This window comes from Trachinotus anak, unplaced genomic scaffold, assembly GCF_046630095.1.
Source record: "Trachinotus anak isolate AG129_WGS33_773 ecotype Australia unplaced genomic scaffold, CSIRO_AGI_Tana_v1 ptg000002l, whole genome shotgun sequence".
In the NCBI taxonomy this organism is placed as follows: domain Eukaryota; kingdom Metazoa; phylum Chordata; class Actinopteri; order Carangiformes; family Carangidae; genus Trachinotus; species Trachinotus anak.
In genome coordinates this window covers 21,407,486-21,423,566 of record NW_027273853.1, presented here as the reverse complement: position 1 = coordinate 21,423,566, position 16,081 = coordinate 21,407,486, and the positions used below count along the sequence as shown (strand labels likewise).

Sequence of the window (16,081 nt, the reverse complement as noted above, 5' to 3'; positions counted from 1 at the left end):
TTTACAATTTTAACTAGACAGACTTAATCACTAAAAGGAGTTTCAACTCATTCAAACGAAACTTAATGTGGGGAGAAGTGTAATACCGCTGCCTATTCTGTCCTTGTAGTTTAAACAATGGTTCATTTTGTTTGTTTAATTTGTTGTAGTTTAATGGGTCAGGTAGGAACTGCAAAATGTAATCTTTAAAGTTAAACTGGAGTTAAAATATATTTTTGGACAAATAATTATATAAAAAAATGGCGTTTGTTTTTTGACTTGTGAATTTATTTGGATGAGAATCTAAACTATAAGGAAGTGCAATACTAAATAACCGGAAAACAGATTTAATGTCAAGATTGAGCAAAATTTAGTTCCTTTCATGGCTACATCCATGGTTACTTTATGTAAGGCTGAGTAGATTAACCTGTAACAATCTTTTTATTTGCAATCTATGCTAACAATGCATCACATTTTACAAACTGATAACTTGATTCACATGTTGAATCTAGATCTGAACTACAGTAATAAATGAAGGTGTGAAATTCTTTTCTCCCAAAATGGAAAGCCTACATTTCTCCTCTGCTCTCCCTAAGTCCTCTGCAAAAAGTTAAGCAGATCCTTTTATTTTGAAAACAGCAGACAGGAAGATGTTGCTGGTAGCGAATCAACTGTGATCTCTTGCTAACGTTGTCGTGGTGCCTAGCTAGCTCATTAGCTGGCCAACTCGTTTAAACAGAATCTGATATTTGCAGCTGAGGAGGGGACCAGGTGAGATTGTTTTCACAAATTGGTGTGGTTTTCGAAAAAAACAGTGATCTTGTTTTTTTTACTCTCGTCGGTAGTTTGGAGTAGTTTCCGGCAACACGGAGCCCAGCGACGCTAACGTTATCGAGTTAAGCTAGGCTTGCCTGGCAATTAAGTAAAACATAGGCGATTTTAATTCTTTCAAACAATTAATATCATAGTTGGTATTGATACAGAGTTTACGATATGTGAAAGAGTCATGCGTGATGTCTTTTTGTTGTACAATTGGTGTTCTTGTTCAGTAAACGACAGGGAGATTAGCCAGATGAAAAGCTTTAGCTTGCCACTCTTTGTTGCTAGGCAACAGAACTCACCACTGGATGTCTGAGGTAAAGCCTGTAATGACATTAGTGTTGCAAAATCACGCATTGTCACTTGGTTATATGCGTGGCAGCCTTCTTTGCCAATGCACTTGATTTGCAAGTCTTTAAACTGCTATCTTAGAAGACCTCAAATAATGAATTACCTCATGCTGTCTGTCGCTGTGTGTCTGCTGGTCAGGGATATACAGTAGGCACCATGTTGGTCCCCATATTCACTCTGAAGCTGAACCACAAGATTAACCCTCGCATGGTGACTATTGGGAAGTTTGATGGAGTCCACCCATGCCTTACTGCAGCCACACAGGCTGGAAAGGTGAGATCAAATTAAAATTTTCACAGTTTTACCATAACTTTGATAATTACAAAAAGACCAAAAACTAGATGGCCTAGCATGGTTGCTGACTGAAGACATGATCATTCTTTATTTTAACTACAAATCCCATGCTTGCTTTTGTGGGCTTGTCATAACATAGCAAAAATGATCATATTCTGAATTTTTACTTTCACGTTCTTTTGAAGTCCCCCACTCTACTTCCCCACATCTCTTCTAGACACACTCATTACAACACTTATTAACTCTGAACTACAACAAATAGCATTTTTCCTTTAGTAGTTACTATACTTCATACATAATATATCTTAATCTCATGCCCTTAATTCTCGTCTCTTTCTCTTTAAAAGGTTTTTATCCACAACCCTCATGCTCGTGGACAGAGACCTGTGGCCCACCGTCTGAGTCAGAGCACCCAGGACTCTGACATCTCACTGCTCAACATCAACCAGGCAGTCACTTGTCTGACCGCAGGAAAGCTGGGACCAAACACCACTGGGGACACATTGTTAGTGGGATCCCAAACCAACCTGCTGGCCTATGATGTTCATGACAATGCTGATGTATTCTACAGAGAGGTGAGGGGAGTTGGGAAGAACAGGGGAAAAGCTAACTCTGGTTTGACACTGTTTAAATAAAAAACAGAAATTGGTTACATTTGCAATGCTTTGCGTAAGTAAGTATGAGCCTTTTTGGCTTCAAACACCTTGTTTCCATTTCTGCTGTTTGTGGGTGTAGGTGACGGATGGAGCCAATGCCATTGTGTTGGGGAAACTTGGGGACATTGCTTCTCCTCTTGCCATCATTGGAGGGAATTGTGCCTTGCAAGGCTTCGACTATGAGGGCACCGACCACTTTTGGACAGTAAGGACTAAGATAACACTTTAAAGTCAGACTAGAATTAAGGCTGTCTTACATGCATATTTCATCAGGTAGTACTGATCAATTTATATTCAGATATAGGTTGGGTAGAACACAACTGAAAGTATAATTATTCAACATAACTACTTGAGAGCATGAAATTCTCCATTAAAAAGCCACACACTGATTTGACCTGTCCACAAATGGAGAGAATGAGGAATTAGTCAACTGAAAAGACATTATGCTCTCAGTTTCATATGAGATATCACTGATAAAATAGATATTACTTTGTTAACACTAATGGTTCACTCTTCCTGATGTCACTACGTGTGTTTGTTATGTCTGTGTGTATGCACTGATTAATGGAAGGCACTGGAGCCACAGTGCTACAGTAGACACATTATTTTACGCCAAAAGTGACAATGTAGCATAACAATCCACGATGCAACTGAGAAAGATAAATCATCAGGATTAGCTCAACGAAGTTCTGTCACACTTGAAGGGGGGTTAACATCTGAATTTAGGACTAAATGTACATTGAAATCATTCACAAGTACTATTCCATCAGTCTTCATGGTGTGACATAAAAGTGAAGAAAGATTTCTGAAACTGAATGTCTGAAGCATTTAGTCACATATGAAAGATTTAGTCATAGGAGTTAATTATTTCATTATTAATCATGCTAGTAACAGATCTTTTCTTACTACTTTGATTGTCATTAGCACTTTTTCGTGCATTATATTTCTGTTCATTAAACCATTTGCAAGCCACACATGGGACAGATTCATGATATCCATTTTGTTTTATTAAGCAAATTCATCTTACATTAGTAAATAAAATAAGTATGCTGTGATTTCTTTTAAGTCCTGTCAAAGATTGTTATCTTTTTTGATCATCATTTCTCTGAGGTGTAATGATGAAGTATCTTGTTCTTAGGTAACTGGAGATAATGTCAGATCTCTAGTGCTCTGTGACTTCACTGGAGATGGCAAAAATGAGGTAAGTCCTGACCTGCTAGAGACATGCTGCGTGGCCACTGAGTCTGCAGTTTGATTGCAGCAAGTTTTGTTGGTTGTTTTTCTACTATCACCGTTAATAGTTCTGTCAAAACTGTATATATGAGTTAAATGACAGATTCATTCATATTAATATGGTAATTTGTCAATTAAAAAGATGTGATCAGATTGTGCATTGTGCTTATAGCTCCTTGTAGGATCTGAGGACTTTGACATCAGGGTGTTCAAAGAGGATGAGCTTGTGTCTGAGATGACTGAAAATGAGGTAAATGGCTGCAAACTATTGCACTTGTTCCAAGCTTGTTGAGTGAAAAAAACAAAAAAAAACATGTTGTGTATGTTAAAGTGTGTTTTGCACAGCAGGCAGTAATAGAAAAATTCACTCTGTCCCTCTTCATACAGACAGTAACATCATTGTGCCATATGCATGGCTGCAGGTTTGGCTATGCTCTGGCTAATGGCACTGTTGGAGTCTATGACCGCACCGCACGTTACTGGAGGATCAAGGTGATAATGTATTTTTGAACAAGAAGGGCTAGCCTTTTTAGACAGTAAGGATAAACACCAGTAAATCCAACTCTAATCTGACATTTGGTTTACACTATATGTGTAACATTTTTTTTTACTTTTCATACTGAAATCCGTAGGTCTGTGTGTTCTATATCTGTGTCCCTCCCTTCTATTTATTATCATACAGTTATCTGATTTTTCCATTTCCTATTTAATAAGGTGTTTTTTCTCTCCACCCAGTCCAAGAATCATGCAATGAGCATCCATGCCTTTGACCTGAATGCTGATGGGGTTGTGGAGCTTATCACTGGATGGTCGAATGGAAAGGTCAGCACACAACTCAGCAGGCCTGGTGTCCAGGAACAAACTCTCATACATTTTTTTGGACACAACAATTGATTCATTTCTGCAATCTTTCCTGCTAGAGTTCATCTAGTGATCACTCTCCTGTTTTGTTCCAGATTGATGCTCGTAGCGACCGCACAGGCGAGGTCATTTTCAAAGACAACCTCTCCTCTTCTGTGGCAGGAGTGGTGGAGGGAGACTACAGGTTGGATGGACAGAAGCAACTGATCTGCACCTCCATAGAGGGAGAGGGTATGTTGTATGAGACGACATGTTGAAACTGGTTCAGTAGGGGCCATCAAATGCATTCTAGGACAAATGCATTTATGTTTTTGTGGTTATTATATATAAGACATTTATTTATAATTAATACTGTTAATAATTATATTGAATACAGTGCATCCAGAAAGTAATCAGACCCCCTCAATTTCACATTATGTTATGTTGCAGCCTTATGCAGTTCATGTTTATGTCAGCTTCACCTGTAGTTTGAGCGTAATTCAGACATAGAATGCACATTAGACATTAGACATAATAGGGGAGAATGGCTGTTTGAGCTTAGAATAGGATGTTATCATTGTTGTCAATGTGTGTATCCTGTAGTCCGTGGTTACCTGCCAGCTGGTAAAGACCTAAGAGGAAATCTCATGGACTCCAGTGCTGAACAGGACCTCATTAGAGAGCTAAGCCAACGCAGACAGAATCTGCTGCTTGAGCTACGGAATTATGAGGAGAATGCCAAGGTACACATATTTATGTGTATATACATATTATGCTCTCTGCTTTTCCTCCATCCAGCTGTTTTTTTTCTGAGGTGTGATAACTTTTTTTTTTTTCCATATCCCTGTTTGCTTCAGAGACAGTAGACTTCATATGGATCGTCACAGGATTCATAATTGACATTAAGCTTGATATTGTTTTAAATGTTAACATTCACACAAACTGTCATATTTCAGGGTGTGTCAGAGACAAACAGTGGGATGGGTGTAATACCAGCCAACACCCAGCTCCAGACAGCACTGTCAGTGAGACCTGCTACAGAGGCCCAGAAGGCTCACGTAGAGCTCAACATTTCAACACCAAACGGTAGAGTTTTGTAGCAGTTGAGCTGAGAATTTTAAGCCTGTCAAGGACTGAATAAATACTAATGATCCTTGAATCTCTGCTTTATCCTGTACAGAAACAATTATCCGCGCAGTGCTCATCTTTGCAGAGGGAATATTTGAGGGTGAGAGCCACGTTGTCCATCCCAGTGCCCAGAACCTGTCAGGCTGTATCCGAGTCCCCATCGTCCCACCAAAAGATATACCAGTGGATCTGCACATTAAAGCCTTTGTTGGAGGGAAAACTAGGTACGACGTGTGCCAGGGCTGCTATACCATTACAGTAATGGAATTTTTTCATGAATTCATGGTGCCTTACACATGCAGATTCAGAAAGCTGATTCATTTTCTTCCTATGTAATTAACACCACTAGTTTGTCTCTGCTGCACCTCATTCTTTTTGTCTTCTCCAGCACACAGTTCCATGTGTTTGAAATCACTCGTCAGCTGCCTCGTTTCTCCATGTATGACATCAGCTTTGACTCCTCAGTTGCTCCGCCCACTGGAACAGTCACCTTCAGCATCAGTGACCGACCACAGCGGGTAGGCTGTCAAAGTGTCTCTCTGGGACACAGAGAACAATAGAGTGATTCTGATCAGTGCTATGCTACGTTGAAGGCAACAACTTGCCAAGATATGATTTTTCACTTAAACCTAATCCGATCTCTCTTGATTAATATATGTAATTCTTTACACACATCTCCCTGTGTGTGAATGTAGGTGGTGATGTGGCTGAATCAGAACTTCCTGCTTCCAGAGGGAGTGGAGAGTCCTGATGTCACCTTTAACTCACTAAGAGGAGGGGGACTATTGTCCATCAGCATGGCCAGCAATGGACAGGTACACACAAACACAGTTTGTAGATACAAACTCACAGTAGTTTATCATACAGAAATTTGTCTGGTCATTTGAGAGTAATGAATTCCATAATCATCAAAGGATTCAACTCGTCTTGCATTAATTTGTCTATTACTTGCACTTTCCTGATAACTTACAATCCTTCATGGCAGTTAATCAAATAAAATTACTCAGTTACATAATTGATTTCTAATTTGTCCAATCAGATCACTCTGAGAACTGATGACATTGACCTGGCAGGAGATCTGGTCCAATCACTGGCTTCCTTCCTGGCAATAGAAGACCTGTCAGCAGAAGCAGACTTCCCTGGATACTTTGAGGAGCTAAGAACTACACTCACTGAGGTTTGGCTTTATTTGGATTTAAGTCTATTCTGTCAGACATTTTATGCTGCTTATTCCACTAAAACTCTTGGACACTTCTGTTCATCTTTACCTATAGAATGGTTGTTATGACTATAACGGCATCTTGTATAAAAAGGCTGAGAGAAGTCAAGTTTGCAGATGAAAGATTCATTCTTTATTTGTAAAACAGGAGAACATAGAGCATCTAGTTTGTGTTGTATATAAAGGAGTTGAATATCATGTTTTTGCCCCTTTACTACCCAACTGCCTAACATAGTTTAATCAAATGCTGTTGTGACATCAGCACCTGCTGAAGTGTCTCTATTACATGCATCAGCTCTGTTTAGTCTACCATGAATGCATCTCAGCCATGACCTGTTTGTAAAGTACACCAGGAACATGCTTTTGCTTCTGTGGTGTATTAATGTTGGGTCTTAAATATCTGTATGCTAGGTGGATGAGTTCCACTCTGTCCATCAGAAGTTAACTGCAGCCATGGCCGACCACTCCAACTACATCAGGAACATGCTGGTGCAAGCAGAGGATGCTCGCCTTATGGGTGAAATGTGAGTTACCACAACAGTACAACTTCATTCAGTGATAGTAGATTAAACTGGGCTCATTCATGATCCCTGCATAGGCATAGGCAACACATGGACAATACTTTAAACTCTCTGTCATAGACCTTTTCAGCAGACATGTTGACATGTCATGGTAGAAAAACTGTACTCATATGTACTGAGTAACAGTTGTGTTGGCTACATTCTGCTGAGCCACTTGCAGACTAACCAGTGACTTCTGAATCCAAATAGTGTTTGCATCAAAAACATTAAAAACATAAACAGTATATTTCACCATAGATTTAGAACACTGGTACGAGTTTTTTTGCAGAGGTAAACAGAAAAAAACGGGTTTGTTTCTTAATCAGTTTTATTGTCTTTTTGACCATCTCTCTTTCTCACATCTTCTCTTTTTCTCTGCATCCTGTAGGATAACTATGAAGAAGCGTTACAGAGAGCTGTATGATCTAAACAGGGATCTCATCAACGAGTATAAGATTCGCTCTAACAACCACAACGCCCTACTGGCCTGCCTCAAGTCTGTCAACCAGGCCATACAGCGGGCTGGTAGACTCCGAGGTAGGCCAGTGTGTGGGAGTGATGTGTGTATGTCCAGTCACATTACACAAAGAAGTCTGGTTAATTATGTTTATTTCAAACATATAATTAACCTTGTGTGCAACATCTGTTTTAGTTAGTTTAATGTTTTACATCATATTTGAGTTTGGCTGGAAATACACCCTAGAAGCCTTTTTCTCTTCTGTGGCTATTTCTGGCAGCGCACAACATGCAGTGCATTAGTTAAGAATGAAGAGAGTTTTAACAGGAAACAACACTCATGATGTTTTTGCATGTCATATTCTCCAGATCTGGCTCTGAACTGTAACTGGCACAACTTTGGTTAAAAACATTTTGCCTCAAAACATAAACTGGCTGTGAACATCCACTGACATACGTCGGGGTTCAGCTGGGAGACATTTAGCTGTTAAAACAGTGGTGACTGTTTTGTCTGTGGCAGTGATAAAAGAAAACAAAACGCCCACTAATAATATGTGTTCAACAATAAAAACAAAGAATTTAGAGTAAACCGTAAGAAAAAAAAACCAGGCATATTAATACTGATTTGAGCAACAAATGGAAACGAGCAGAGCTTTGAAGCTTAAAATTTATTTAAAATATAAGTGTTGTTACATCTGCAAACCTGTCTGTCTCCTCCTGAAATTTCTCTCACCATCTCTGTTCATCCTTCTCGTCAGTGGGAAAGCCCAAGAACCAAGTGATCTCTGCCTGCCGAGATGCCATCAAAAGCAATAACATCAACTCACTCTTCAGGATCATGAGAGCTGGCACTGCATCCTCCTGAGGGTGGAAGGAGGGAGGGACGCAGGAATGGACCAATAGATTGAAACAGAGAGGAATGCTCATAAGCACAACTGATGCGTACCATATCTGTTTCAAGCTTGGCACCAGCAAGGTGGAGTCTGGGCCAAGAAATATGTGTGGACTTATAAGCAGAAGACACTAGGACTCTGGTATGGGGACACTGTTGTAGCCTTAATCCGTCTTTTTCCATGACTTAATTTTAAGCAACAGCCTGGCAGCAACATTGGCACCAGCTCCTTGGAACCTGAAAAATGCTGACCACAGGCTAAGAGCACTGGTAAAAATGTCAAACATCTCAGTGCTGCTCTGTGGCTGCTTAGAGGAGCTGATTTTGTGCAGTCCACCTTAGCTAGACAAGAGTCAAAGTTAGTGTAGGAGTGACACAACTGTTTAGAGAGTTCAGCTGGACCAAAACAGGAAAGGGAGACTTTGACCAAACCGTTACTAAAAAGCAATGGAGCTGGTAGTCCGAGTACAATGATGCTTTAGAATAACTAATTGTAATTCACTGATCTAAAAGGTTCCGCATATTGCTGCTGTCCAGAAATTACTGCAAAACAAAGATTTTTTTCAGCAATTATACATTCAGATATACTGTCTGAGAGCATCAACAGTTCATAAAGAAAGAGTTAAGCACGTTCATTGACTGTACTGCAGGCGGCCCAGGTTGTCTAAGAAATGTCTGAGCTTCAGAAGAGTCATCCCGACCATCTGTTTTCACAAAGAAAATGACTCTGTGCTGGACCAGTACCCAGACTGTTTAATTCAGCTGACACAGTGATGTTTAGAGAGAGCACAGCTGGAGCGAGACAGAGAAGCTTCCTCCTATCATTAAAATCATCGGTGGCGCTGACAGCTCTGTGAGACAGCTCACTCACACTCAGGTCTCTGCTCCCAGCTGTTGTGTGTTTGCGTGGTGTTTGTAGCCAAAGAAAGAAACCTGTTTTAAGTTAAGGAATGTCACAGAGGACCAGTGTTGTGTGTTTAACTTGTTTACCTTGTGTAGATTGTACACAGAGATTGTAAATGTAATGTTGTGTTTGTGGCAGAAATTATTATTAAATTAACTTATGTTTTAAAAGTTAGTGCAACTGTTGACTTTGTTGCAGCGTGACAAGCTCAGCTGATTTGCTGCGCTGTTTGCTCTGCACGTACCTCTGGCTGGATTTGAATATGGAAACTGGAATTAGCGTTTATAAAAACAGTGAGGCAGCCAAACGTTTTAGTCTCTTTTCCTCGTCCTGGCTTTCTTCTTTCGTCTAATGGTCTGAGTGTCTCTTTCAAACCGAAGAACACATGTAACATCTGTAATTTGAGCAAACATAGACCCAAGTGTCCACAGAGACATTGGAGACACTTGGAAAGTGGTTTCAAATGTTGTTGTTACTCACTACTGAAAGCTGCTTTATCCTTAAAGCCACTGAGCACCTCGACTGCAGCAGTTGAGGGTTTAGTGCTTTGCTCAAGGACACTTCATCACTAATTCATAGGCTTTTCAGTCACTGGGTCACTAGTCACTTTTGTATTTTAAAAGCCTTTGATGACCACACTAAGTGGTCTCAGACTTTTGGACCCATCTCTGCTTGTGTCTGTATTGCTCAGAGAGATAGTGCATGCTATGTTTAAATGTATTCATAATTCAATATGTTTTCTGCTTGCAGCGCAGTAAAGCCAGGGAAAGCTCGTGCACAGTCTCCCCCTCCCCAGCTCACTTCTGGACTTGTCTTCTAATCTTCATCATCTCATGTCACTTCTCTTTCGTCTTCCTCTTCACCGTTCTGTCACGTTTGATTTCTTCGTGTTTTCTCACTTCTCTTTCTTTTCTTTCCTTCACATGTGTCATTGAGCAGGGCCCATAATCTGTGCCACCTCAAAGGACACACTAGCTGGACCTGATCTCCGAATCCCTCGGAGGAACAAACAAGGCAAAGTCATGAGTCATGTTATGAGGTTTACTCCACACTTTTTTTTTCTTTTTTATTTATCCCTCTTTTTTTCTTTCTTCCTTTTCTGTCCTCCCCAGTTGCTGTGTTGGCATCTGGCTTGGTCAGCTCCAGTTTAAATCACGTGGTCAAGTTAAAAAAATAAAAAAATAAAAAATGAAGATGCTGCTTTCAAGCACCTCTAGTGGACTCCTACCTCTGGGCACTGTCTCATGAATTAGCCTTTCCAAGTGTGGACGTTTGATGTTTGGTGATGAATTTGTCTTTGGTGCAGGTACTGGAAAGATGAGAGGTGCAAGAATTCAGTCAGTAGTTGATTTCATCCAAAGATTAACCCAGCCTACCCAGGTGGAGGCTATGCTCACATGTTTCCCGTCTCCCACCCAGACAACTTGCGGTCGCGGTATTTCCGACAGTACGTTAAGGCAACATGAGCGCAGCCGCTCGTAAAGACATCCAGGGATTTAAGAGTGTGATTTCTCCTCGGTCCTCCTTCACGGACAAACACTCATGATTACGCTCTTCTCTCTTCACACCGGGTCTTTCCCATCTGAAGAGTCTGAAAGTGAGTTTACTTCAGCGTGTTAGTTGTTTTAGCGCAGAGAGCAGCGAGGAGCCCTGCGCAGCACAGATGTTTTCAGTTTGACCTCCTCCTCCGCCTCCGTCTGGTAAGTTTTTAATGACTCAAATCAGGAAAACGTTTCATGAACTCTAGGATCATGAAAGCGGACAGACTCGCGGTTCATCAGGTAAAACGTGCAGCACTTAAATCTTTCCTTCATGCAGCAGTTTGTGGAAAACATCAGGCCCGGCTCGTGCGGAATTACAGTCCCCCACGTAAACAGCTGGATTTTCTGTATCATCAGCGCCGTTCAGTGATGTTCACGCTAAGTGACATGAATTGTTGGGACACAGTGTTCTTTGAAATAGCTGGTGCCCTCCTGTTCACTTACATAAGACACAGACACTCCCCCTCCTCAGCGGGGTAATTCATCCATGGGGAAGTTTGGGTCACACATGAGTGACTGCTGATAATAACTAATAAAAAAAAAAATATTGTTCATGCCTTTACATCTTGTAAGGAACTGGGAAGCATATGATCACAGTGATCAAATTTAAAAAAAAAAAAAAAAAAGATGAGTGGCTGTGTCTACAAGTCAAAGAGATTTCAAGGAGTCTGCTGGTTTGATTTATGTCACAAGAGACGATTTTACTGCATTAGACAAGATGAGCAAGACCTTCACAATCAGACAGCTTTTCTTTGCACCTTTGTCCTAGTTCGATCCCCGACTGTTGCTTTTGTTGTTGCTGTTGTGCAGGTACCTGAGAAGAAGGGGAGGATGGAGACAGAGACAATGGACATACATCCAGACATATGAGTGATATGCACAAAGGGCAGTATGAACTGTAGTGGCCCCTTTCCAACGCATTCCTATGCAATACTTCACTGAGGTCAGTGTCCTTAGAAGATGCTGCGTAAGATGGTGATGATGAGGAGGATTCTCCACGTGAAGGGAGATGTGATGTGCACGATGCTGCTGCTGGTTCTGTTCTGTCTGCTGCTCTATGCTCGCCAGGTAAAGGTGGAACTCATCAAAAGCGCAGAATCTGTATCAAACTCAAGTTTTTTTTGTTTCATGATTTCTTTATGACACAATGAAACCTCTTTCACTTACCATGCCCCTCCTCACCCTTCCCATGTTTCCAGGTCGTGCTCTCCTCTGGGTGGGACAGACCTGTGTGGAAGCTGGAGATCCACGGCTCAACCAGCTCCAGTCGGACACTGCTGGCAACCAGTGGGGCCAAAGTGGGCCAGGAGTCTCCAGAGGTATGATTCATGTTTGTGTGTTTGTATGTAGGTAAACCAGTTGAAACGTGGATCCGCAAGAAGTCAATATTAAAAAAAGACATAAAAAAAAAAAAAAGTTTCCTTGCAAGGCCTCCTGCTGATAGCACAGCCAGGCTTTAAGACAAATTCAACAAGCATCACAAGACTGTAGTAGGACCAAAAGATTTAAGTATGAACTGATAAGAACACATAGTTACTATAGGAGTTGCAGTGGGAGTTGGTGAAGACAGTAAGGACTGATAAAGGAATAATGGACTAGGACTGCATGTGATCCGAAGATGTTGCAACAAGATCATCATATGTTAGTAAATATGTTAATGGGGGTCCCCATTCATAAGATTAGGGAAGCTCACTTCCCATAGAGAGACAGTATTTTCACATACTGTTGTCTGCAGGGCTAAAGTGCACAATCAGGAGCAGGACACTGTACAGTATGTGCTGTATGAATATCAGTGTATGGTGTTGTGTATGTGTGTGTGTGTGTGTGTGTGTGTGTGTGTGTGTGTGTGAATGCCCATCTGTACTGATTCACAGAGGGCCCAGCCCAATTTATTATGAACCAGGAAGAGATAGACATGAAGCAGCATGTTTGAACACAAGTCGATAACTTTATTTTACGCCCATTAAGATGACATTTACTTGTTATAATTAATATCCTCTGTCTTCTGTCTTAATTAATTTATCCCACTCAGTTCCCATCCAGCCCTTCAGAGCCACAGCTGCCTGCCTGTAATCCTCAGTCCAAATCAAAACCTCCTCAGGCAAAGTCCAAACCTCAGGTCAAATCTAAGGGGAGATCCAAGTCGCGACAGAAGAATGTTGTGCCGACCAAGGCTGCTGGCAATCTCCTTCCCACAATGCCACCATTTGACTTTGAGGGTTACTTGAGAGAAAAGGACAACAGAAACTTTAAGCTGCTCATAGACCAGCCGGAGAAATGTCACATCAGAGGAGCAGAGGAAGGCTCTATTACTGCACCCTATATGCTTATCGCAGTGAAATCTATCGCCGCAGATTTTGATAAACGTCAGGTAAATTATGCCAAGTATGTGTGCCATTGCAAATAATTATGTATATATGATGTGTTATATATTAGTTATGAGTGAGTACAGAATTTAGGCTGTATTTGTTTGCATAATTACACGTTTAAAGCTGCCATCATCACTATTTTGATATTAACAATGGATCAAATGACCGCATGTATTGTGAAAGGAATTCCCTGCAGTGACAAGCTGACACATCAATTATCACACAACGCTGCAGTTCCCTTCAGTTTTACAGAGCCAATTACATTTAGCATCTTTAAGCTCATTGTTTTTGTTGTTCAGCCCCGGCCTTATTCTTTTTGTCTCGCTCCCACCACTATCTTAGCGTTGTTTATGGTCACAGCAGGCAGCTGTTTTCAGTGGAAAGGTTCAGATAAAGCCTCTGTACACTGCCTGCCCACCACACAAGCACAATTTCAAATGAATGCTATTATTGCTACATGTATGCTCAATATGTAATTAATTGTTGGCTAACATGCTGCCTCCAAGTGGGGAAAAAACAAGCTAATTTTTTATTACTCACTTTCTTCTACCTTTCTCCCCACACTTGTTTTTTTTTTTAGGTGGTACGTCGGACATGGGGTAAGGAAGGACGCTTCCAAAATGGTGTGTCCATTCGTACGGTTTTCCTGCTGGGGGTTCCCAGGAATCGGACTGCTCTTCCTCTGTGGGATCGGCTCCTGGCCTACGAGAGTCAAACCTTTCGGGACATCCTGCTTTGGGACTTTGAAGACACTTTCTTCAACCTGACGCTGAAGGAAACACATTTTCTGAAATGGGTTAACAGCAGCTGTCCTCATGTCAAGTCAGTGTTGCACCGAATCAAGAGTTTATCTGATTCTGAGCCTGCAGCTCATACCTGATGCGTTCTCTGTTTTCTTTTGTCATACAGGTTCATCTTCAAGGGCGATGCTGATGTTTATGTGAATGTGGAGAACATATTAGAGATGTTGCAAGGTCAAAAGCCAGACGAGGATCTGTTTGTCGGTGACATTATTATCAATGCTAAACCGATTCGCCGGCGCAGTTCTAAGTACTTTGTGCCAGAGTTTGTGTATGGAGGGGGTTTGTACCCTAATTATGCTGGGGGAGGAGGGTTTGTCATGTCGGGACACACAGCTCGCAGACTTAGCTCTGCATGTCAACAGGTACTTCAAAATTAGAAAAATAAGATTTGGCATTTTTATAAGTCTACTTTTAGAATTCTTTGATCTACAATGATCTTTTTGCTACCTCTAGGTGGAGTTGTTCCCCATTGACGATGTGTTTCTGGGAATGTGCCTCCAGCTGATTGGCGTCAAACCATCACGTCACCAAGGCTTTCGGACCTTCGGAATCCCCCGACCGTCTGCAGCGCCCCACCTTCAGACATTCGACCCCTGTTTCTACCAAGAACTCATGGTTGTTCACAGCCTCAGTGTCCCACAGATCTGGCTTATGTGGAACCTCCTGCATGACCCCAAACTGAGCTGCCACAACAGGACCAGCCTGACATCCTGGCCCTTTAAGTGGAGGGAGAGGACGGAAGAGGAGGCGGGAGAAGAGACGGACTACGGCGAGAAGCGGGTATTTATCACGCATTAGTGACCTTCTGCAGGGCTGAGTGAGATCTGCAAGAGCCCTAGCGAGTACAAAGTGGTTGTAGCGGGGGATCTGTGGCCCACTTGAAAGGACCGTGATGTGTTCAAAAGCACAGTTGAGTCATAGAAGCATTTATCCAGGCTGGCAGATCAACGTGGGGAAATGAATTGGCAGATATGCTTTTGATTTCTCAGTAAGGAATCCCACAGAGAATGTAGGCTTTTGCCATCAGAGCCCCATCTGTGTGTTCAGATGGGGCAGGAGTTTGATTTGCAAAGACTGTGTGATGAGTTGAATCTTTCTAGACTTTCAAATGTGTAATCTTACGAATGTGTCGTGTTTTGTAACACAACACGGAGACACCTTAATGAGGACAACATAAATGTGGTTAGCTGGTTTAACCCCATCCAAGTCTAAATGCATCTGTTTGTGTGAGACCACAGCAATGTTAATAGTCTGACTTTCATTGGACTGCCCAATACTGGAAATGGCTGTAAGCACTGGGAAGACAGCAGAGACTTTTTTTTGTGTCCTGATGTGATTCATTTGCAGAGACGCCACTCTCCTTGATATGCTGGATAGAAACGCATATGGACGTTCGCATTATCTGTTCCCTGGAGGAACAACAAATGAAACCTAAATGGAAACCAGCTGGGACCACAGTACACACACATGCGCAAAATCTCTGGTGAATGTTCTGCTGAATGTGTACTTTCATGTGAACACTAGTTATTACTATAATTATGATGATTTGTATACTGTAATTCTGTTTTTAAAACTCTTTCCTCTCTTCTGCTTTCAAAGTGTTTAATATGCTGTAAGATGCATTTATGCAGATGATTATGTTTAATCATCTTAGTGAGGATCACTTTAGCCACTAAGTCTAAGGGTCATTGTCAGTGGCAAAAAAGGTCTGGCTGGCTGTTACAGCTAAGGCACTGAATTTAACAAATGAAATGATCCACCGTTAGAGCTTCATTTGTTGAGGCAATGATTTAGATTTCAACTTTAATAATTTAAGACAATCTCTGTCTTTGTGACTAATAATAATAATAATAATAATATAATTCTACCATGCTTAGAAATATAAAACAGATGCTGAGATCTGGCTTCTGGCTGAAGTCAAGTCAAATTTGCAGCATGAACTTGGGTTTCAAGGTTGTGTAAATTAAGAAATAAAAACCTCCCAATCTTTTTCACATCCACATTTTTATTACTTTTTCATATCCTGGTTGCACACAC

The 16,081-nt window shown here is 41.3% G+C and overlaps 2 protein-coding genes across 2 annotated transcripts; both read left to right on the top strand.

Annotated features, from left to right (window-relative positions):
- Positions 1–618: 618 nt before the first annotated feature.
- On the top strand, positions 619–9,503 carry bbs2 (Bardet-Biedl syndrome 2). The gene is made up of 18 exons (XM_071505791.1): positions 619–750; positions 1,288–1,422; positions 1,791–2,018; positions 2,179–2,304; positions 3,238–3,300; positions 3,505–3,582; positions 3,720–3,824; positions 4,068–4,154; positions 4,289–4,424; positions 4,776–4,915; positions 5,129–5,258; positions 5,353–5,524; positions 5,689–5,818; positions 5,996–6,115; positions 6,340–6,477; positions 6,931–7,043; positions 7,468–7,616; positions 8,294–9,503. The coding sequence occupies exons 2-18, from the start codon at positions 1,306–1,308 to the stop codon at positions 8,398–8,400; spliced, it is 2,139 nt and encodes a 712-aa protein (XP_071361892.1). The 5' UTR covers positions 619–750; positions 1,288–1,305; the 3' UTR covers positions 8,401–9,503.
- A 1,334-nt stretch (positions 9,504–10,837) lies between these two features.
- On the top strand, positions 10,838–16,040 carry b3gnt9 (UDP-GlcNAc:betaGal beta-1,3-N-acetylglucosaminyltransferase 9). Its single transcript, XM_071505799.1, has 7 exons — positions 10,838–11,031; positions 11,683–11,940; positions 12,072–12,191; positions 12,905–13,243; positions 13,822–14,063; positions 14,151–14,406; positions 14,498–16,040. Exons 2-7 carry the CDS (start codon positions 11,833–11,835, stop codon positions 14,840–14,842), a joined length of 1,410 nt encoding a protein of 469 aa, XP_071361900.1. The 5' UTR covers positions 10,838–11,031; positions 11,683–11,832; the 3' UTR covers positions 14,843–16,040.
- Positions 16,041–16,081: the final 41 nt, after the last annotated feature.

Coding starts and splice junctions, on each gene's coding strand:
- bbs2 (XM_071505791.1), top strand. CDS start 1,306: ATGTTGGTCCCCATATTCACTCTGAAGCTGAACCACAAGATTAACCCT. Junction 3,301..3,504: donor CTGGAGATGGCAAAAATGAG/GTAAGTCCTGAC, acceptor TTGTGCTTATAG/CTCCTTGTAGGATCTGAGGA. Junction 4,425..4,775: donor CACCTCCATAGAGGGAGAGG/GTATGTTGTATG, acceptor TGTATCCTGTAG/TCCGTGGTTACCTGCCAGCT.
- b3gnt9 (XM_071505799.1), top strand. CDS start 11,833: ATGCTGCGTAAGATGGTGATGATGAGGAGGATTCTCCACGTGAAGGGA. Junction 11,941..12,071: donor TGCTGCTCTATGCTCGCCAG/GTAAAGGTGGAA, acceptor CCATGTTTCCAG/GTCGTGCTCTCCTCTGGGTG. Junction 14,407..14,497: donor TTAGCTCTGCATGTCAACAG/GTACTTCAAAAT, acceptor TGCTACCTCTAG/GTGGAGTTGTTCCCCATTGA.